The sequence below is a fragment of the Diachasmimorpha longicaudata genome, chromosome 5 (genome assembly GCF_034640455.1).
Source record: "Diachasmimorpha longicaudata isolate KC_UGA_2023 chromosome 5, iyDiaLong2, whole genome shotgun sequence".
Classification (NCBI taxonomy): domain Eukaryota; kingdom Metazoa; phylum Arthropoda; class Insecta; order Hymenoptera; family Braconidae; genus Diachasmimorpha; species Diachasmimorpha longicaudata.
In genome coordinates this window covers 4,952,763-4,972,358 of record NC_087229.1, presented here as the reverse complement: position 1 = coordinate 4,972,358, position 19,596 = coordinate 4,952,763, and the positions used below count along the sequence as shown (strand labels likewise).

At 37.8% G+C, this 19,596-nt stretch overlaps 5 protein-coding genes across 11 annotated transcripts; 2 read left to right on the top strand and 3 right to left on the bottom strand.

The window, feature by feature from the left end:
• Nucleotides 1-967: 967 nt before the first annotated feature.
• Nucleotides 968-2,905, bottom strand: LOC135162917 (putative OPA3-like protein CG13603). Of its 4 annotated transcripts, none has more exons than XM_064121873.1 (3): nt 2,580-2,905; nt 2,200-2,402; nt 968-1,557 (listed from the first exon to the last, which is right to left on the bottom strand). In XM_064121873.1, the coding sequence occupies exons 2-3, from the start codon at nt 2,339-2,341 to the stop codon at nt 1,019-1,021; spliced, it is 681 nt and encodes a 226-aa protein (XP_063977943.1). In that variant the 5' UTR covers nt 2,342-2,402; nt 2,580-2,905; the 3' UTR covers nt 968-1,018. The 4 variants fall into 4 exon arrangements, with proteins under 4 accessions (XP_063977943.1, XP_063977942.1, XP_063977941.1 ...); XM_064121872.1 differs by having other exon boundaries at nt 2,200-2,387; XM_064121871.1 differs by having other exon boundaries at nt 2,657-2,905.
• Nucleotides 2,906-3,042: 137 nt separating this feature from the next.
• On the top strand, nt 3,043-6,901 carry LOC135162915 (splicing factor 3B subunit 2). Of its 2 annotated transcripts, XM_064121867.1 has the most exons (5): nt 3,043-3,404; nt 3,942-5,457; nt 5,672-6,177; nt 6,386-6,491; nt 6,601-6,901. In XM_064121867.1, the coding sequence occupies exons 2-4, from the start codon at nt 3,948-3,950 to the stop codon at nt 6,452-6,454; spliced, it is 2,085 nt and encodes a 694-aa protein (XP_063977937.1). In that variant the 5' UTR covers nt 3,043-3,404; nt 3,942-3,947; the 3' UTR covers nt 6,455-6,491; nt 6,601-6,901. The 2 variants fall into 2 exon arrangements, with proteins under 2 accessions (XP_063977937.1, XP_063977936.1); XM_064121866.1 differs by having other exon boundaries at nt 3,044-3,404; nt 6,386-6,901.
• A 142-nt stretch (nt 6,902-7,043) lies between these two features.
• On the bottom strand, nt 7,044-12,526 carry LOC135162913 (GPI ethanolamine phosphate transferase 1). Its single transcript, XM_064121862.1, has 7 exons — nt 12,042-12,526; nt 10,641-10,861; nt 10,107-10,326; nt 9,454-9,739; nt 8,812-9,274; nt 8,264-8,600; nt 7,044-8,002 (listed from the first exon to the last, which is right to left on the bottom strand). Exons 1-7 carry the CDS (start codon nt 12,254-12,256, stop codon nt 7,189-7,191), a joined length of 2,556 nt encoding a protein of 851 aa, XP_063977932.1. The 5' UTR covers nt 12,257-12,526; the 3' UTR covers nt 7,044-7,188.
• Nucleotides 12,527-12,803: 277 nt separating this feature from the next.
• On the top strand, nt 12,804-17,247 carry Yata (yata). 3 transcript variants are annotated; one of them, XM_064121863.1, is made up of 13 exons: nt 12,804-12,949; nt 13,048-13,170; nt 13,305-13,451; nt 13,651-13,779; nt 13,890-14,101; nt 14,218-14,311; nt 14,410-14,892; nt 14,955-15,176; nt 15,291-15,543; nt 15,620-15,790; nt 16,007-16,275; nt 16,366-16,474; nt 16,758-17,247. In XM_064121863.1, the coding sequence occupies exons 2-13, from the start codon at nt 13,057-13,059 to the stop codon at nt 16,889-16,891; spliced, it is 2,337 nt and encodes a 778-aa protein (XP_063977933.1). In that variant the 5' UTR covers nt 12,804-12,949; nt 13,048-13,056; the 3' UTR covers nt 16,892-17,247. The 3 variants fall into 3 exon arrangements, with proteins under 3 accessions (XP_063977933.1, XP_063977934.1, XP_063977935.1); XM_064121864.1 differs by having other exon boundaries at nt 12,909-12,966; XM_064121865.1 differs by lacking the exon at nt 12,804-12,949 and having other exon boundaries at nt 12,976-13,170; nt 16,761-17,247.
• Nucleotides 17,186-19,446, bottom strand: LOC135162918 (probable glucosamine 6-phosphate N-acetyltransferase). The gene is made up of 5 exons (XM_064121874.1): nt 19,159-19,446; nt 18,629-18,755; nt 18,076-18,138; nt 17,857-17,984; nt 17,186-17,775 (listed from the first exon to the last, which is right to left on the bottom strand). The coding sequence occupies exons 1-5, from the start codon at nt 19,174-19,176 to the stop codon at nt 17,539-17,541; spliced, it is 573 nt and encodes a 190-aa protein (XP_063977944.1). The 5' UTR covers nt 19,177-19,446; the 3' UTR covers nt 17,186-17,538.
• Nucleotides 19,447-19,596: the final 150 nt, after the last annotated feature.

Sequence of the window (19,596 nt, the reverse complement as noted above, 5' to 3'; positions counted from 1 at the left end):
TGAAATAGCATTGTTAAGTTAGAAATATCTATTTCTAAAGGCGTCGGGTGATTTTTTGCAGATATTTTCTTTTCTGGATCAAATTCGTCTCCAGTCCTTGTTATTAATTCTCTCTTATTTGAAATACGGAAAAGGGAATGCTTATTTTAAAAATACTGAACAAGAACGTCGTTGCTGATTGGCTGTCATTTGTCCCCCAGAATGACCCAGCAACGCTAGTGCCACGATCAAGCTCTAGCGGCGATGTGTGAACTAATTGTGCCGCCCTACCTGTAGATAAGGCAGGGCGTTAAGGAGATACGTGCGAGTAAAGTAGAAAGCGAAGGCAAATATCGTTAATGGCGTAGAATAATAGAAACCGCGCAAGTAGGGAGCATTTAAATGAAAAAAAGTAGGGAGAATTAAAACGGTTGGGCGACTTGTGATGAATATCTCAACGGCTTGGAGGGAAGCTTTCCGGTTTTAAGCGCCAATTATGTTCACATAGGACGAGGAATTCTCCTTCGATTATTGTAATTTACCTTTCTCACCCTTCGATTATTGTAGCCCTCCTCATCCATTGACATCATGGGCAGGTATCGGTCTTAAGGTTGAGGACTAGATCTATCCGTAATTTCTTGCCAATTGTTCCGTAAACATTCTATTTACAGTCACAATTGGATGGATAATTTATGGCAAATTCGAAGCAGAACCACAAAATCGATGCGAATTTTATAACAAGCTGTTGTTTTCTATTCTTTGCAGATTCATTAGATGCGATTTGAGGCTAAAATTATACCAAATTTAACCTAGAAGTGAAGCTAGCAAATGATTATCAATGTATTGCATTCTAATAGGTAAACATCCGACTGAACAGAATTAAAAATAAACTGTGTAGAAGCCGATTGGACAGAAATATTGGGATTATTTCCAGTAAAATTAGAAAATCGCAAAAATCATTATAATTAACAAAAAGAGAAAAATCATGCTCGTCCTATTCTATTATATTTTAATGATTTACAGCTGAACGAAGAATACTTCAACTGACTTTTCCTTTAACATCATTCTCATAATAAATTATCGCTCGATGTACAACTGACATATCATCACTGTCATTAACATTATGATTATTGTTACTTTTGCTGCTATTATCACTGACAGAATCTCTGGTATGTTTGTTCGGATATTCACTAGAGTCACCGGTAGCTGAAGACATTCCTACTAACTTTAATTTGTCAAGGTTGATTCCCTGCTTTGTCTTCCGTGCCATCTCTTCAAGGAGATTTGTCAGGTACTCCAGTTGCTTTGCTTGTTGTTGAGAGACGGTGTGAAGGGTACTGATGTCGTCGGTAAATTTTTGGAGTTGGGCTTGCCTATCGGCCTCTCTTCGGGCTTCTTTGGCTACTTGTCTGTTGTACTCGAGGATGAGACAACCGCCGGCTACTGTGAAAATTATGACTTCGCCCATCAGGCTTGCACCAAGCTCGATAGCCATCTGCTCATTTAGCTTTGCAACTTTTGTGGGTTTTCCCAAATTCATTAAGTACATCTTTGCTTTCACCTCTGCCCAGTGGTAGACTAGCAAGAGAATAAAATAGAACTTTCAACAAATTGATGAGTACATTCTGAGATGAGTTTTTTCAAATTCAGTGATTTTGAACATGGTTAATTTTTTTTCATCATACGCAGTATTTAATGTTTGACAGTTTGAAGTTTGCAACTGATTCAGATCAAGTTTCGTGGAATGACAAAATTTTTGAGCATTTCCATTTTTTAAAATTTGATTTGTTGCGAAATTTTTTCAAGTTAGGTTTCAAATTAATTGGAGACTAAGCGTTCATTGAGCATCATCTATGTTTACGAGGTGTCAGCCTTCAGAAGAATGATTTGAAACTTTCCTTGCATTTTTATGCCACAATTTTTTGCTTGTAATAATAGTATGGAGGATGATAAGCTATTGAACATCTCGTATTTTGCCGTTTTCTTTCTATGAAAGTTAAGTTCTAAGGCATTTTACCCAGACTAGCAATGGGCTTTATTTGATTGATTTGATGGTCAAGGTTTTTTCTCACTGCTTCAAATAATCTTTGAATGAGCCTTAAACGATCTAATTTTAGAATTTAACTTATTTAAAGAGTAATCTCTAATAATATTCAATACTGAACTAACCAATCAGCTATTATTCTACTTATTTTGCACATTCTCAGTGCATCAACTTACATTGGGCAGGTGGGATGATAAAATAATTTCTGAAAACCGGATGATTCTTGGCATTGGTCACAATGATTTTGGCAAGAGGTTTACTAATTTGTTTCATAAACAGAACTCCCAATTTGAGAGCAGGGAATACTCCAACTGCCATGTTGACACCTCACTTGTCTGAGTATTTAGTGAAACAGCCTGAAAACCTATGACACCAATTCCTATTAACAATCAGCAACAATTAATCAACTATAACTACTTCAGAGACTATTAAATGTTCAGACATTGGCATTGACCGCAATATCAACTGATTACTTATCATTTTTTCACGTAATTTGATGTACCAACATTCCATTGAAATATACCACAAAAAATCATAGAAATGAAAATTCCTGTACCTCTTGGATCGGTTTTAAATAGAATATTTGTACGATTTTTATCACAAAAACCAGCTGCTTTGTGTAACATTTTTCACCTTGGGAATATTTTTGAGGACACTAAAAGCGTCATAGTTGTTCTCCAAAAACCAAGTGATTCAAAGCCTTCTCTTCAACATTAGTGATCCTTTTTCCTCCAATCGACGAAAACAAAATAACAATGTGTCTCAACTGGTGACGATAACAATTAATCTACTTTGGTTGACTGGAGGCAGATTTCGAGAGGACACTTGTAAACTGACAAATTTCTGCTGAAGAGGGCTACATTGGAACCATTGAATAAAGAATATCAGGTGGTGCTACGGATGTGACGTAATATAATGGAGTCTTTCACATGGTGGGCGCACCGCCAATGGGGGCGCAGTTGTGCCTTATAAAAGTGTTTAATTAATAAGAGAATAAATATTCTCCGGCAATGCAAATTGATTGGCGAGCGATTCTCTACCATCTCTCTTTAGATGCACCTAAATTAAGGGAACTATCATCATCATCATAATTATTTTCTAATTATGTCGTGTCTAGTAACTTTCCTAGTAACTTTGCTGGGCATCTAGGAACAGTAATGCCATGGTTGGACTCTAGAGAAATCGATTACCTGTGCATTCTTATTAACAAATTATAACCTCCTTCTTGTAAACTGAAAATTAATTAAAATATACCGTATAATATCGCAGTAAGTGTAATAGCGGATTAGTAAATATTTTATTTGGGAATATAAGGATACATGGTTATCAACAATTGTGTGAAAAACTTATCTCAGTATATCAGGGATTGATTGGTTTTCTGGTGAGTACTCAAGTCTATTTTCTGCAGGAAATGTTATTTTTACTGTTATTACTGTGATAGATCTACTTCAATCCCAGACGAATAACAAAAAATCAGTCAATTTGAAGGTTAATATTTCATTCAACTTTGCATATATTTATCAGCTTATTACAGTTTACCTCACTTAAGCCGTGGGTTTTAGCTTTAGTAACCCAAAATTTGGTTTCATTAATTCTGACCACTGAAACAATTATCGAAATTCTTCTCTTTGAAAAATCATACATTCAATCAACAAGAGTAATCATAAATGGAATGGATTCGAGATGCTATGCTACATAGTCATAGCCAAGAGTACTAAAATTGCCATAATTGAAACCTGATTAGGCCCTCCAGGGAATGCCTCAATCAGAGAAATATAACGAAAAAATATACTTCTCTCAAGTAAATGAATATTTGGCAAAAATATTTCTCAGTCTTGTAAATCCACTGCCAGTTTCGAATCTTTGTCTTAAATATCGAGTATACTCCTGCATTTATTTAACTATTACCATTTTTAAGTAAAAAATGGAGCCTCCAAAACCACTTCCCAGTCTCCTCACCCTGAAGGTCTCTGTGCCGCCGGGTTTGGATCAGCCGACAATGGAGGAATCTGAGATCGACACGGATCCGTCTTCAGTCAAGCTCCCAGCAGCTCTTGAACAAGCCTTAGCTTTCAAGACCGAACGTGCCAAGGAAGTTGGCACAGATCCCAATGAGATCTCAGTCGTTCCAGACAGTTCCCCTTCTGATCCACCTTCAGACCTTCGAATTGATTTCTCCGCGGATACCCTCGAAATTCCAAATGAAATTTCCAATTCCAATTCGAATCAAAAATCTCAAAAGTCGAAAAAAAAGAAAAAGAAGAAGAAGAAACGTCATACAGTCGATCCCAAGGAAGACCAAGAGAACAAGAAAAAGGACTCTGATATATCTTCTACTAAAGAGGACTTGCCAGAGGTGGAGTACATTCAGGAAACACCAGGAATCACTGACCTGGAACCAATGTATCGTCAATTTGCTCGGGTCTTCGAAGCCTTCAAATTGATCGAACCTGAATCTATAGAAAAAGATCGAGAGCTGATCGGTCAATATCCACTGGCTGCTACTCCAGTGGTTCCCAGTAAAGTCCCTGTACTCGATGACTTCGACGAAGATGCAGGACAAGTTCAGCCTTCCACAACGGAGAACGGAGCTCCTCGTCTATCAAAAAGGAAATTAAAACGATTAACTCGTCTCAGTGTAGCTGAATTGAAACAACTCGTTGGCCGTCCTGATGTCGTGGAAATGCACGATGTAACAGCTCGAGATCCAAAGCTTCTTGTTCAATTGAAAGCTCATAGGAACACAGTTCCAGTTCCCAGACACTGGTGCTTCAAACGAAAATATTTGCAGGGGAAAAGAGGAATTGAAAAACCGCCCTTTGACCTTCCTGATTTCATTAAGCGGACTGGAATCACCGAAATGAGGGCGAGTTTGCAGGAGCGTGACGACTCGAAGACACTGAAAGCAAAAATGAGGGAGCGGGCGAGGCCTAAATTAGGCAAGATTGATATAGATTATCAAAAGCTGCATGACGCCTTCTTCAAGTGGCAAACAAAACCTAGAATGACCATTCATGGGGATTTATATTACGAGGGGAAGGAGTTTGAGACAAGGCTCAAGGAGAAAAAGCCTGGTGAACTCTCCGATGAATTAAGAACAGCCTTGGGAATGCCAGTAGGGCCTAATTGTCACAAGGTGCCACCGCCTTGGCTCATTGCCATGCAAAGATATGGTCCACCTCCTAGTTATCCCAATTTGAAGATTCCTGGTTTGAATGCACCAATCCCTGAAGGATGTGCATTTGGTTATCATGCCGGGGGTTGGGGTAAACCTCCCGTTGATGAAACAGGTAGACCACTCTATGGGGATGTCTTCGGCGTGGTGAGACCTCTTGGTGCCGATGTAATGGATGAGGATGTGGATCGAGGAATGTGGGGAGAGCCGGAGTCTGAGAGTTCTGGAGAGGAGGATGAAGATGAAGAAGGCGATGAAGGTGAGCGATATTACTCTGGATAGTACTTTTAGTCATCAGTAAAATTCCAATTTTTACAATTAAATTAGTCAAAAGGAAAATACGGAACGTTGTATTTTCATGAAATTCTCTGTAACAAAAAGTTTGGGGATTCATTCCCCGAGAAGTTTTTTGTCTTCAAGTAATTAAGTTGTTGCATTCATTCATTACCTAAATATGACCTATTAATTTCAAGGTGGCGATGTCGATGGAGATGGAAAGGAGATGGATGGAGACGCCAGTGGCCTGGTGACACCTGGAGCCGAAGGTTTAATAACTCCGAGTGGTATGACATCCATTCCTGCTGGATTGGAAACTCCTGAGACAATTGAACTGCGAAAGAAGAAGATCGAGAGTGATATGGAGGGTGGAGATACTCCAGCTGCCCTTTACACTGTACTTCAGGAGAGGAGGACCGAAGGACTCGGTGGTAGTATGATGGGCAGCACTCATGTTTACGATATGACTGGAGCTGGAGGACAGGCTCCACCTTCTGTTATTGCTGCCAGGAGGGGCATAAGTGGGGGAGAGTCTCGAGTTGAGAAAGATGGAACTGTTGAAGTGGCATTAGATCCTAGTGAACTAGATCTGGACTCGGAAGCCATGGCCTCGAGGTACGAAGAAACTATCAGGTCTAGGCAGGCGCATCTTAGGAGGGAGGATGTATCAGATTTACTACAAGATCATGTACAACGACAGAAGGTTAGTATTGCTAGTGAAGTATGTAGTCAAATGTACAGAAATCAATGTTTTGAAGCAATTTTTCACTCACCAATTTTTTGCGTGAAGCGAAAAAATCGGACAACGATAGGGATTCGCTAATTGTGTGACGAGTATGAATGAAGATGAAAACTGACACGATTTCTTCACATTGTTTTCTTCATCGCAATTCGTTTTTTTTTTGTTTCAGAGTAAAAGAAAGCGACAGCAAACTCAAGAGAGCAAATCTGCTAAGAAATATAAGGAATTCAAGTTCTAGATTTTTTGCATTATTTTCAGATATAGTTTAAGACATTGTAAGTTACATGAAAAGGCAAAGAATCATATTCTCGAATAAAGCTGTAATTTTATCTACCGATCTAACCATTCGAGTTTTATCAACAAATTTTCAAACCAATTGAATAGCAGGTCGAGTGCACGCGTGGATCTTCACAGAACCCAAGTCCCCTTTCCACTGCTTCTTTAAGCACACTAATGTTCTCTCGACGAGCTCGGAAACCCCTTGCAATAGTTGTTTATGCCACTCTGCTATCTCTTCCCCAGAGATTACGTCCCTGATTTTCACGTAAACGGGACTAAGGATAGTGATTTGAGATTGAGTTCTCAATTATAAAAATTGAAGTCAAGCTAAATTTTGTAATATTTCATTTTATTAACGAAAATATTTCTTATTACTTTGATAATAAAAATCACGTATTAAATTTTCTTTTTTGTACAATTATAATTAATTACTAATACTTGCCTCATCCTTATATGACGCCTAAAATGTTCGGCTTCGCCGTGCAATTGGTTTTACACATTTATTTTCTGAAAATTGAAAAAATCTTCAAACTAAAATAAGTGCAATACTAATCTCTTTATCGCATCCTGTTTGTTATCAATAACTATAAAATTGTATGATAAAAATTGACTATAGTCAATGATAATATGTGAACTGAAAAAGCTCGCTTAGAGCTACGGGATTGTTGCTTAGTACGATTTGTACTAATTTTGTTATATTAAATGATCCTTCTCAAACCGAATTTTCGAATGTCTAGTAATCCTAAATGACATCAACGGACTTGAAATGTAATAAAGAATGATAAAAAGGCAAGGTAAAGTGATAGAAATACTATAACGACTGATAGTAGTTCCAATATAGAGCCAACTTCCTTGAGAGCTCACATTAAACATCAGAGGTAGTGATAATAAATCGCCCAAAAGTAGAACAGCTAAAAAAGTAGATGAGGAGATGACAAAATGACTAGCACATCCTATAAGTATCAAAGGAATACCTAATTTCAGAAGAATTAAAGTAGTCATAGTGAAAGGGGAAAATATCGTAATGAAGTGGCGAGTCCACATGGGATCAAATGAGCTGATGCTGGCCATATTTCCAGTTCCAAAGAATGACAATAGAATGTAGAGCATGAAGTAGACAGCTGTTATCATATCTTTGAGGTCCAGACTCGTTTTTATAGGTTTCATGATGTCCAATTGTTCATTTGCATTATCGATTGTTTTTAGTAGTGAGATCAAGTGAACACCAAGAAGACAGAACACTTGAGGTTCATAGGAAGCTGATAAGAGTGCTAGAGGACACAGCAGAGCGAAAATGACTCCTGTCAGTTTGAGTTCTGCCGGTTGGGTTGGATAAAGAAGAATAGACAAAGGACTAGAAATCAGAATAAGCCACGAGGCTCCGGTTCTTCCGTCGATCACTCCGCTCATTATGAGCCCTGTTAGGAAAACTCGAGCCAGCTCGAGAGTTATAAGACCTCTGGAAGGCCTGGGGAGAAGCCACGGAGTTATGATAAATGCTGCAACTCTGAAATAAATCCATCATTACTGATATAATTTTGATATATGTCATAAAACTAAGTTCAACAATACAATCGATAGAAGAAAAAATAAAATGATCGTTCGGCAGCAGATGCTTAATTAAGCAAAAAAATTATGCTAGGGCTGATACGAGAGCGAATGATGGGCCATACCAGCATCAAATTGAATTTTTAAAAATATCATTCGAATAGAACAATCGATTTAGATTATACTCTGGAGATAATCCTGATATTTCATTACAACTTACATCATAATTAAATCCACATTAGGCTTGGGTGCTGGAAGAAGTGGGTACACTGCCAGCAACAAAGCACTAGGCACCAGAAATCTGTGAGGTTTTTGCATTAGTTTGTACTGCATGAGGGCTGCGATGATCATAGCTATACTAAAGAAGCGTTTATCAATCACCCCAGCTGATATACTCATTATCAACAAGATCATACTGGCAGTTGCTATTTTCCAATGAACATTTTTAGTCGTTCTGAAGTGAAGGGAATTAGATAGAGCTTTCCGAAGGCCCAAAAAAATAGAAAAGAAAGAGATGGTCCCATAACCAAGTACTCTCCAATCACCTCTCCCTGAAACTAAAAGAATAATAGATGAGTGAAATGAAAGAATACAAATAAATATAATAATTTGATATGAATTCAGAAGAAAAATCATCCATAGATATGAAAATTCGGAAGCATTTGCATTCGATAAAGGTCAAATCACCATTGATCTGAGGAAGTTCTAAAATTTAATTAATTAGAGGGAAATGAGTTGCTTCAATTGATAGATAAAAGTGCACATTACCTTTATGTTCAATTATGAGTAAAATCACCACAATACAAAATGCGGCGTTCAGCAATGTGAGATACAAATTGTTGTTATTTGAAGTCCTAACTGGCTGATGTTGAGTACCAAATAATTTGAAAATCATAAGTGCGATCCATCCGATCCACAATAGTGTCAAATAAAATATTAACTGATTTCTTTGGAGCCGTCTATAATAATAGAGTGTCTCTTTGCTCTGTACGATTACAGAGTCCGCTTCCTTGAGTGCTTCAGTTATTTTATTTTCTCTCTGGAAAGTCTCTATACGATTAACAGATGCGGCCAGCTCCTGTTCGCGTTTTTCAGAGAGACTGGGTGTGTCACCTATCGTAAATATTCGTGTAGCTTTTATTTGGATAATTAATTGCTTAATATTATTCAATACTGCGATTAGGCCGAATTGCTCGTTGGATTTCTTCAAGAAAGATCTTGGTAACAATCCCTGAAAAAAAAGTTACAGATTTATTAATTCATCGGTGGAAAACCTAAGTGTTTTTCTACGAATCCTTTCATATTCCAATATTGTTTATAGTAAAATGATTAAATATATGCCTTAGTAATAAGAGCAGTAATACAATAAATAACTTTTTATTATTTTAAAGTATTTAAATATGTTCTTACCTCACTATTAGTAGGAATGGAGATACCAAGTAGAGTGGAAATTAAGGGGGCAATGTCAGCTTGGTTGATGTCTTGTCGTAAATTCATCTGATCAATCCCTGCGCCCCAGGCAACGAATGGTGTTTCAGTTTCATCTGGGGATCCATCACCATGTGATCCCCAATCAGTCATACCATGATCAGCGGTAAAAATATAGGAAGTTAATTTATCCCCGAAGAAGGCCTCAGTTTGTTTCATTACCTCTGCAATCTCAGTGTCAACAAATTGCATTTGGGATTGGTATTCTCTATGAAAAAATTACCGAAAAAAATTGAATGTTACCACTGATATCATACGGCATAAAATGTCTAATTCGATTAACCAGTGATCCAGTGGAGATCACTATCACTATCAGTTTTCAACATTTATCAAATCCACTTTTTTTAGATAAACTTTAGATAAAACAAGCCGCTTGTTGAGAATATTTTTATAAGTTCTTCACGTGAAAGATAGAACATTTATAGAGTAGTCCACATCTTGTAACGTCACAGGAAATTCTTGGATAGGATTTTGAATGAGATAGGCACGAAGATTTTACAAAAATGGATAGTTCAAAGCGGGATTGAACCCGGGACCTTCTGTTTCCAGAATATTTTTTACTAAAGTATGAATACCTTGATGCTGGTTTACTTCCATGTCCAGCAGTGTCACATCCCAATAAATGAAAGAACACGATAATTCCACTTTGATTACGAACGTTTTCGGCATCATTTTTGAGCCAACTCTTGTATTTATTGAAAACCCACTCGTCTAATTGTCGGGGGGAGTTTGATTCTTTATCAAAATCTTGCCAGTCATGAGGATAAGTTGCTCCGTGAATATTTCCATGACTACCTGAACATAGAAAATAAAATGTGAAGCATTTTGCTTACAATTTTGGCAGCATCAACGGTTCGTTGACCTCAAATAGCTCGTGAAAATTAATCATATAAATTCATTGAAAAGACTGTTCATGATGTGCTAATTACTAAATTAGAAGTAGAGGCCTATCGCATTTCACGAGATTTCTGTGATCTAACAACACCAAAAACCAAATATTTTCAAGAGCTCAGCGAAATTTTTAAAGAAAAATTCAAAATTTGGAGTTTTCTAAACCGAGTTTCATTGAACCCATTTGAAGATATTATTAAGGGTATGCATGAGACTACCTTTTACAAACATAGGCACTATATCAGGACTCCCCCAGGCCCAACTCTCCGTACTCCTATTGAATGTCGAGTCAAAATCTACAGGATTTTCTTTCCACCCTTTGAAAAGTGCACTGGGATCCTCATAGACTCCAGCCATGATAGCAACGTTTCCAGGACGTGATTCTGTTGGAACTCGAGTATGTGAAATCCCCCAAACTCCTTCATTCCTTTTGATATTTCTAAAACATTAATATAATTTTCGATGTTATTTAAAAATGCTGACCAGACTAGAGTTAAGACTCCAAGTGCCTCATGATTGCACCAATATATGCACCAGGACATATTTTACGAAACCAATTGGAAATTATCTGAAAACGCATTACAGTTTTTCCATTACTCCGTGTAGTAAACGTCGGATTACGTCCGCTGGTGGAGACGTTATTCGCTCTGATCGCACCTTGTAATGTAGAAGTTTGTGAACAGGCATTGGATATCGTCAAGGGGACTGCCCCTGAATCTTTCGCTCTACTACCCTACTATTGACATCACCCAATGGAGAACACGACCTGACTGCCTGCAACTCCAACGCTTTCTTTCAACACTGTTGAAAACACTCGTTCAACGTTGGGACCGTTCGAAAAACTTCAGAGCACGCGATGCTGCTCATCAGGATACAAGTAAGTTTTCAGCCTGGCGCCTGTAAAACATCTTTTTATATCCCTTCCAGGGATCTCCTGCGCAAAGGACAATGCCAGGTAAATCTCATCCAGATGTCATAAATAGGAATGGAAATTGAGCCGCCTGGAAGATATTGGAATTGCAATCCCGAAGGAGTTCATTACGGCATATTGAACTGTCATCACTATTTCTGTAGTAAAGTCCACTGCAATTTCTTGACCATAATTGAAGACACGTTTCCATTGCGTGCTTCTCGAAATTGAAGTAATGAGCTTTCAATATTCAAAGATGCATTTATATAGTTGCATGTAGCAAAATTTGGAGGATTTTTCCGCAAAAATATGTTCTGACGATTTTCTCGCTGCGGTTTTCAGACTCATTTTGTCAATCATAACTACGAGTCCTCATGAATCAATTGAACCGAAATTTGTTCTCACGTGAACAATTATTTTGAAAAAAAACATGACTTCTACTACATGGAAAACTTCCATAGAATGCTTGATGACAGCTTTCCCTGGTGGATCACCTGATACGAAATCTTCGATTCTGCTTCCCTCTTCCTGAATGTCTTATGTTAGTTATCGAGAACTTAATAGTACAGCATGGGAGTGATTGTCAATCCTGCTAGTTCTGCTAAAATTTTTGAGTCTATTTATTTGTGCGAACGATTACCAATAGTAATTTCTGAGAAACTTCCTTTTTAAACCTGAATTATGAAATTTTGAAATGTAGATAACCTACCCGAGGAAGAAGGGCGTGGACTCCGCAAAGGTTCTGTACCTGAGTCCATCGGCAATGAATAAGAATAAACGTTTTGCTGGAGGCCCTTCAACTGGTGGCACTGGACTCAAATCTCTGATTATGGGAGAATGGAAATTGACGTCTAGGACACCCCAAAGGATTGTGAGATGCATTACGATTCCCCATAGTCCTAAAATATAATCATCCTTGGACATTTTTTCCAACAATTTACTTCTCTCTAGGGTTATAAATGATGATATTTCGGAAAATATTTCCGAAATATTCCCACACAGTTGTCACTATCTGATGAAATATTTAAAAGGGCGGCACAAACGGCATTTGGCTTTCCATTTGGAAGCAAGATAAGCAGTAATTGTAAAGCATAAATTAATATAAACGGTGAGATAGTTCATCCGAGAGTTGTAGGTTATTCGTTGAGCTTCTGGATGCCGGCCGCCATTGTATGAGTCAATGCCATACACTAAAGAAAGGTAACTGGATGATGGAGAGCGTAAAAAAGTGGTACCAGAGACTGGGGCGTCCACGTCCAGATGGCAGGCTTACTGTTAGGCAAGTGGACGGGTAATTTAAAAATAAATGCTCGATATTTATGTGAACAAATCGATATTGTTAAGTCTGAAGTTTTGAAAATATTGCTATTCATGTCACGTAATGATATTCATTTTTGCATCGACTCCCATGTTTCGATTATAGCCACCCTTTTCGATCAATCAATTTCAGATTTAGCGGTTGAAGTTGCTGAAAAATATGGCGGCCGTATAGGGACCCCAGCTAGAAGCTAGTGGTTTATGCGACCAATGACAGCAAACGATCTGTCCCAACCTGGATTATCCAGCAACGTTGCCGTGTTCTTCAATGAGATGTCAAGTTGATAGTGAGTAGAGAAGGTACGAAGAACGTATGAGTGAGTGTGCGAACCCTCACTTTTTAAAAGTGACTGATTGTGGTTCCTACGAATTTATTGACAACTGGAAATTATTTTTAGGTTTTAAATATGTGGTCGTTGTTTTCACGAGATCCCGCCAAAGATTTTCCGTATGAAATTGGTGAGGTTGTTGATGGTCTTGATGGTAAAAGTATTTGGACACTTTATAGGGCCAAAAAAAAGGTAATTCAATGTTATGAAGCAATAAATTTTAATTATTTTGGATAGGAATTTGTCTATTGAGGGGTAACGTTATGCTATTTTGGGTTTCCTCGCATTTCTAATTACTTTTAGTATTACTTGTCGCTCGGTTACAGGGCACTTCTGGAGGTGAGGATGTGTCAGTGTTTGTTTATGACATAAAATCTGGTGAAGAGAGTCAATTAGAAATTACCAGAAATGCTGTTAAAAGATTGAAGACGCTTAGACATCCAAGTATACTCACTTATGTTGACAGTCTAGAGGTAACGTAATTTTCGACATCTTATCAAATTGCCAACTTTATTGAAAATTGTTTTGATTAAATTACGTAGTGGAATGTTTAATGGATCATTTTTGAGCTATGGACAAGCTCTTGTTCTTTAACATAAAATACACAAACAAAAAATTTGGAAGTCCACATTACTGATGAGAATTCCTGCAGTGACTTAAGTTTTTTTTCAGACAGATAAAGTTATTTATTTGGCAACAGAACGGGTAGAGCCTCTTCATACAAGATTATTGAAGAAAATTGACATTGGAGAAGGCATTAAAAAGGAATTGTATTTTTCTTGGGGAGTTTTTCAAATTACTGTGAGTGAATTTGATTTATTTTAACGCATGGATTTCCTAACAAAAATTATGCATTGAAAATTTTGACTATATTATTAAAATTAATTTGGTGATTTTTTGTATCAATCTAGAGGGCACTTAGTTTTCTAAATAACGATGGCAATCTTCGTCACAACAATGTAAATTTATACTCTGTATTCGTGAATGACGAGAGTGGAGAATGGAAACTGGGATGTGTTGAATACATGACGTCAGTGGATGCACCTTATACATTTTTACCTCACTCTTTACAACACTATAGTCCTCCTGAAGCTCGAGACAATGTTAAACCCTCCACAAAATGGTAAATGTTCAATGTAATTTTGTGTACTTGATTTTGTAATCAAGACGCTGGAATCCTTCATCCTTATAATATTTAGGTTTAAAATGAAATATTGTCTGATGAAAAAATGTGAACAGCTCAATTGACATGTGGGGACTAGGATGCCTCATCTGGGAAGCTTTTAATGGGCCATTACTAGGACAAACGACAAAGTTAAAAAATGTTACTAAGGTGAGACAATAAATCAGGAGAAGCTCAATTTTCTGCTTTAACAGGGAATCAGAAAGTCGGAATATTTTTTAATTACAAAAAAAAATGATTTTTACCAGATTCCAGAACAATTGCTACCCGTCTACGGGGAATTAACGAGGTCACATGCTGAGGGCCGCCCAAATCCGGCGGACGTAATAGCCAGATGCCGTAGCAATGGAGGATTCTTCAAAAATGATCTGGTTGATGCCCTTCTCTTTCTCGAGGAAATTCAAATGAAGGAAAAAGGTGAAAAGAGTCGTTTTTTCTCTCAATTAGCAGGACAATTGGACAGGTTTCCAGAGGGAGTTGGAAGATATAAAATACTACCGCAATTGCTCTCTGCCTTTGAGTTTGGAGAAGCAGGGAGTGCGGTTTTACCTCCGTTGTTGCAACTAGGAAGTCAATTACCCGATGCAGAATATCAACGTCGAGTTGTGCCCTGTGTTGTCAAATTATTTGCGTCCAATGATCGTGCGACGAGGCTGAGACTTTTGCAACAGCTTGATAGATTTGTAAATCATCTGCAGCCTTCTACTGTTAATGATGCTATTTTCCCTCAGGTAATTTCATTCATCAAATTATTTAATTTATTGTTTTGTCAATATTATTTCATATATTGCAGGTAGCACGTGGTTTTTTGGATACAAACCCAGCTGTTCGTGAACAAACAATCAAGTCTATGCTTCATCTAGCACCAAAATTGGATTACAATAATCTCAATGTCGAGGTCCTTAGATATTTTACCAAATTACAATCCAGTGATGAGCAGGGAGGTATTAGGACTAATACTACAGTTTGTCTGGGAAAAATTGCTCAACACCTCCATCCGCAGATTCGTCAAAAGGTAAAATTTTTTTTCACATTTCTTTCTGACTTTTCTTTCATTTTCACTGTCAAAAAGAAATGAATAGATAAATCGTTAAATATGTGAATAAAGTAACCACTAAATTAATTCAAGGTGCTGATCGGGGCGTTCATTCGTGGAACGAGAGATCCTTTTCCCCCTGCTAGGAGCGCCAGTTTGTCAGCCCTTGCAATAACTCAACAATACTATCTTCTTCAAGCAGTTGCAAATCGTATTCTTCCTGCGATATGTCCTTTAACAACTGACGTTGATAAGAGCGTTAGAGATCATGCATTCCGTGCTATTCGGGGATTTTTGTCAAAGCTCGAACGAGTCTCTGAGGATCCTGGCCTTCGAGAATCGATGGGTAATGTTCTTCAATGGTTACAGTAAAAACAATCATGCATGTTGTACTTATACATAATTATTGCGTTCTTAAACAGAGGCTGATGTCAATACTGCAACTCCGAGTCTCAGCAATGCAGCTGCAACGTGGGCGGGTTGGGCTGTAACGACGATGACAGCAAAATTCTATAGAAGTCAATCGGACACACCAAAGTCTTCCAATCCTCACGGTGCACCGCGTATTCTACTCAACAAACCTGCATCGCTTGGTAAGTCTTTTAAAAATTCAAATATTATATGTTATTTCCATATTCTGTAACAATTTCGTAACTTACGGACTGTAAAAGAGTTGTGGAATAGTTGAAGATCTGGATATTTTGTAATAAATGATTCGCTATACATCAGTTTTAAATAACTCGGCGTCATGACGAATGTGTGGTTAATCATCACTGACGTTATTTGTTAACTAATTGTTAAACGTTTAGAGCAAGCGAGCAGCTCTCAGAGTAGTGCCAGTACAACTGCAACGACGAGTAGCGCAACGAGTATGACGTCATTGGAACCTGATCATGACCATGACTCTCAGCAGACGAGGCATACGAATTCTGACGGAGATTGGGACTGGGACGCTGATAATTGGGGAGACATGGAACAACAACCCTCTACAACAACGACTACGAGTACAAGCAATCTGTCTACGTGTGCTACCATTTCGAAATCGAACGATCATTGGACCAGTTTAGAAGAAGAACCGGTCAGAGTCAATTAACATAATTGTTTTTAATATCAATTATTGTCAGGATGTTTGAGAATGATTATTCTTATGATTTTGATGATATTAAAGGAAGAAGAAGCTGGTGAGACAGCTCAGGATCGTACGGAAGCTTCTGAACCAGGTTGGGATGATCAGGAATTTCAAGAACTCGACGATTTGCAAACTATTGAGCCAACAGGTGAAGTAATCAAATTTTAACGGCATTTTTGGATTATTTGAGAAGGAACATGATGGAAAAACATGTTCTCTTCAAATGAATTTGTTGGAAACTACGGTGTTGATAACGAAAAGCGGCAAAATAATCAGAAATCACAACAAACGTCACATTAGCCTAATATCGAACGTCCATTTGCAGATTTGTTCTTATTAAAGTTAATGAGCTTTACCTGTCTACATGTTTTCCCTTTCCTTCAAATGATCGCGTACAATTTTCAAATAATTGATCATTTCTTTCGTTTTAGCAGGATCTGAATCTAGCAACAAATTTGAGGAAGCAAAAAGGAAACGTGAGGAGAGGAAACTAGCAAGACAAAGACAAATGGAAGCTAAAAGAGCAGCCAAACTTCGGACTACAGCAGTTGCTAAGAAAGTTTAATGTTTTTTAAAATGATTGATAAGTTAATTTAAGTTGCAGTAAATTACATCAATGATTCCACAGCGCGTTTTTTCGAAAATTCGATTATAATTTTCGCCTTGAGCTAATTGTAGGATCAAGTTTTTTGAAAAACTCTCTGGAGACCATGAGATGTATGTGATGATGATTTTAAGTTTCTGAAATCAAAAACTGCCATGTAACAGAGCGAAGCGAAGTTAAAACTGCGGTTTGTCGGATCAAGAGACTACTGATTTAACGTCATTTATATTCTCAAGAATAACTGCATGATACAAATGCAATTAATGGATTATTATTATTATTGAATAAAGATTTCCATGTGTAAACATCATTAAAAATTTCTTTAAAATTTCCAAAGCTTTTTAGAAAGGATGGAAGGCGTACTGACAGTTTGCACTCAACAAGTTATATTATGGGAAGCCTAGTGGATGTGTCTTCAGATCTACTCTCATGGATCTTCTTTCTTGCCACTTGGGAGAATCTCGCTGAACGGGATATGTCCAGGACTTTGCTTATACACGTTTATATCCCATTCGATAGATAGTCTTTAAGTCCCAGTCTCCTCAGTAATATACACTATATCAGGACCTGAAGACTACAGAATTTCCAGCATAATAATATGCTGGAACTCATAATCGAGATTGTTCAGTGGCAGTCTCAATTCTTATGTTCATAGCATTAGCATTTCCTGGCTCTCGTCTGAAGCCCAAACTCTCGTAAAATGGAATTAAGGGATCACGACAGTCCAGAGATAATTTGTAACACTGTAGACGTTTCGCTAGCTGAGCTATTGTTGTTACTAACAATTTTCCAAGCTGTTTGCCTCTGTAGGATGTGTTCACGACCACATCTTCCAGTCTTCCTTTCTGTAAAAGGTAGAGAAAAAACGGTTTAATCGGTTAAAATTGTATTCAATGAATGGTAGACAGATGGAATTCAATACATACGAGTGCGCAATTGTGGATGAATTTTTGTTCCACGACTAGAGTTGAGCTGCCGATTACTTTTTCAAGATCTAAATCCTCGACTACAACGACGTAGTAACCCCCAACGGATTTCATGCTATAAAATCTGCCTAAAAAATTATTTTTGCTCGTAAACAACATATATTTTATTTTCAATAGGAATATTTTGAACTCATTTTTTTTACATGTAAGTACACTTACTTAAAAACTGATCTCTCCCGATAGGTCCAACATCAGTTAATTGGCTCAGTAACTGGATAAACCCTTGAAACAAAAGACGAAACTCGATTATTCAAATTATTATTCACAAAGAGCGATTTCTCATCAAGAAACATTCTGCTCAGCCAAAGACTAAGAATAGTAAAGGAGAAGTACAATTGTGGGGAAATAATTTAGTTGTGAGCACGTTATTCTTTTAAAGGTGTCATATCAGGTGGAGTGAAGTAAGCGAGGATCCCGGACGAGGTATAACACCTTGAACGAGTTCGTGGCCATTATCGAACTCTACGGTGATAGTTTTGGACTATATTAAGTGCAATGGGAACTGCAAACAGTCATCTGGACGTAGGGCACCCTCAACATAAATGTCCATTGAATTTTCATGGTTTTCCCAAGGCCATGGAGCCTCATGCTACAAGAAAACTTTCTCGTCGAGAGTCAAATTTAACAATCAAAGAATCCGGAGTTGGGAGCATTTCTGATAGATGTTATTGTATAAGGAGACTAGTAAAATCAATCCCCGGTGCCAACTCACCTTTATCGTAATCAGTGCATCTGAGGGGTCTTACCAGGAGTCCATTTTCCTGTCGTTGATTCGGGAGACGATCTAGTAAACTGGCCGGGAAAAGATCATTCTCCTCGTCAGCTAAAACAGCATTCCTCTGGTAAAGAGGTAAGTAGAATGAATTCCAGAAAATAATAAAGAAATCAGTGATGTGTGGGTGTATGGTGAGACCATCTGGCAAGTCATTTGTATGGTCAGACCATCTGGCAAGTCATCTGGTAAGTCCACAGTTAAAATTAATAATAAAATTAATTTCCATCGATTTCTAGTAATTAAATAACGATTGCAAATATCTGAATCACTGAATGTCGTATTTAGGAGGCAGTATTCCACGTCAATTTGGTTCCCGCTACATGTCGTAATGATGTACAAGATTATAAATGGTCGAGTGTCAATGAAAATTATCAGTTGTTATTAAACGCAAGCATACGCGATGACATGAAAAACTCGAAATTTTATCTGATAGTGAAATAACAGTCACTCGAATCGATAAAACTTACTAATAATCTTCCAGACATCTTGCAATGGTTATTCGTCTTCAGAGTTTTACGTATTACAATCCAAGACAGTACAGGACCATAGTGGTTCCAGAGAAAACTTGTTTTTCTCTTCTTTACACAGCCGAAGATTTTAAAGAGCAAGTTCTCCCACCATTCGACTCAAAATTCTTCCATCGTGGTATTTTATCAGTGTAGCACTTTCACATACGACTGCCCTCAGGCGATTGCCTACTCTATAGTTCTGATAGTATCAACAGGGGATCAACTTTGGTCACCAAAAGAGGTTTACCAGTAGCCACCTCTGTTTTACCGAGAGGGACGTTCTCCATTGTAGCTCATGCATCACTTCAAAATTTCGTGGGGTTGAAGCCCCGCTCCAATAACGTCAGCAATATCCCCTCCATGCTCTGCCACATTAAACATTGATGACAGCCAATG

Excerpts from the sequence above, each read along its gene's own strand:
- LOC135162917 (XM_064121873.1), bottom strand. The coding sequence starts at position 2,341 with ATGGCAGTTGGAGTATTCCCTGCTCTCAAATTGGGAGTTCTGTTTATG. Across the intron at positions 1,558-2,199 it reads TATCATCCCACCTGCCCAAT|TCTACCACTGGGCAGAGGTG; the intron begins GTAAGTTGATGC and ends TTCTCTTGCTAG.
- LOC135162915 (XM_064121867.1), top strand. The coding sequence starts at position 3,948 with ATGGAGCCTCCAAAACCACTTCCCAGTCTCCTCACCCTGAAGGTCTCT. Across the intron at positions 5,458-5,671 it reads AGATGAAGAAGGCGATGAAG|GTGGCGATGTCGATGGAGAT; the intron begins GTGAGCGATATT and ends ATTAATTTCAAG. Across the intron at positions 6,178-6,385 it reads ATCATGTACAACGACAGAAG|AGTAAAAGAAAGCGACAGCA; the intron begins GTTAGTATTGCT and ends TTTTTGTTTCAG.
- LOC135162913 (XM_064121862.1), bottom strand. The coding sequence starts at position 12,256 with ATGTCCAAGGATGATTATATTTTAGGACTATGGGGAATCGTAATGCAT. Across the intron at positions 10,327-10,640 it reads AGTGCCTATGTTTGTAAAAG|GTAGTCATGGAAATATTCAC; the intron begins GTAGTCTCATGC and ends TTCTATGTTCAG. Across the intron at positions 8,003-8,263 it reads AATGTGGATTTAATTATGAT|AGTTGCAGCATTTATCATAA; the intron begins GTAAGTTGTAAT and ends GATTTATTTCAG.
- Yata (XM_064121863.1), top strand. The coding sequence starts at position 13,057 with ATGTGGTCGTTGTTTTCACGAGATCCCGCCAAAGATTTTCCGTATGAA. Across the intron at positions 14,312-14,409 it reads AGTTAAAAAATGTTACTAAG|ATTCCAGAACAATTGCTACC; the intron begins GTGAGACAATAA and ends GATTTTTACCAG. Across the intron at positions 15,791-16,006 it reads CAACAAACCTGCATCGCTTG|AGCAAGCGAGCAGCTCTCAG; the intron begins GTAAGTCTTTTA and ends TTAAACGTTTAG.
- LOC135162918 (XM_064121874.1), bottom strand. Across the intron at positions 18,139-18,628 it reads ATGCACTGATTACGATAAAG|GGTTTATCCAGTTACTGAGC; the intron begins GTGAGTTGGCAC and ends TTTTGTTTCAAG. Across the intron at positions 17,985-18,075 it reads CGGGAGAGATCAGTTTTTAA|GCAGATTTTATAGCATGAAA; the intron begins GTAAGTGTACTT and ends ATAATTTTTTAG.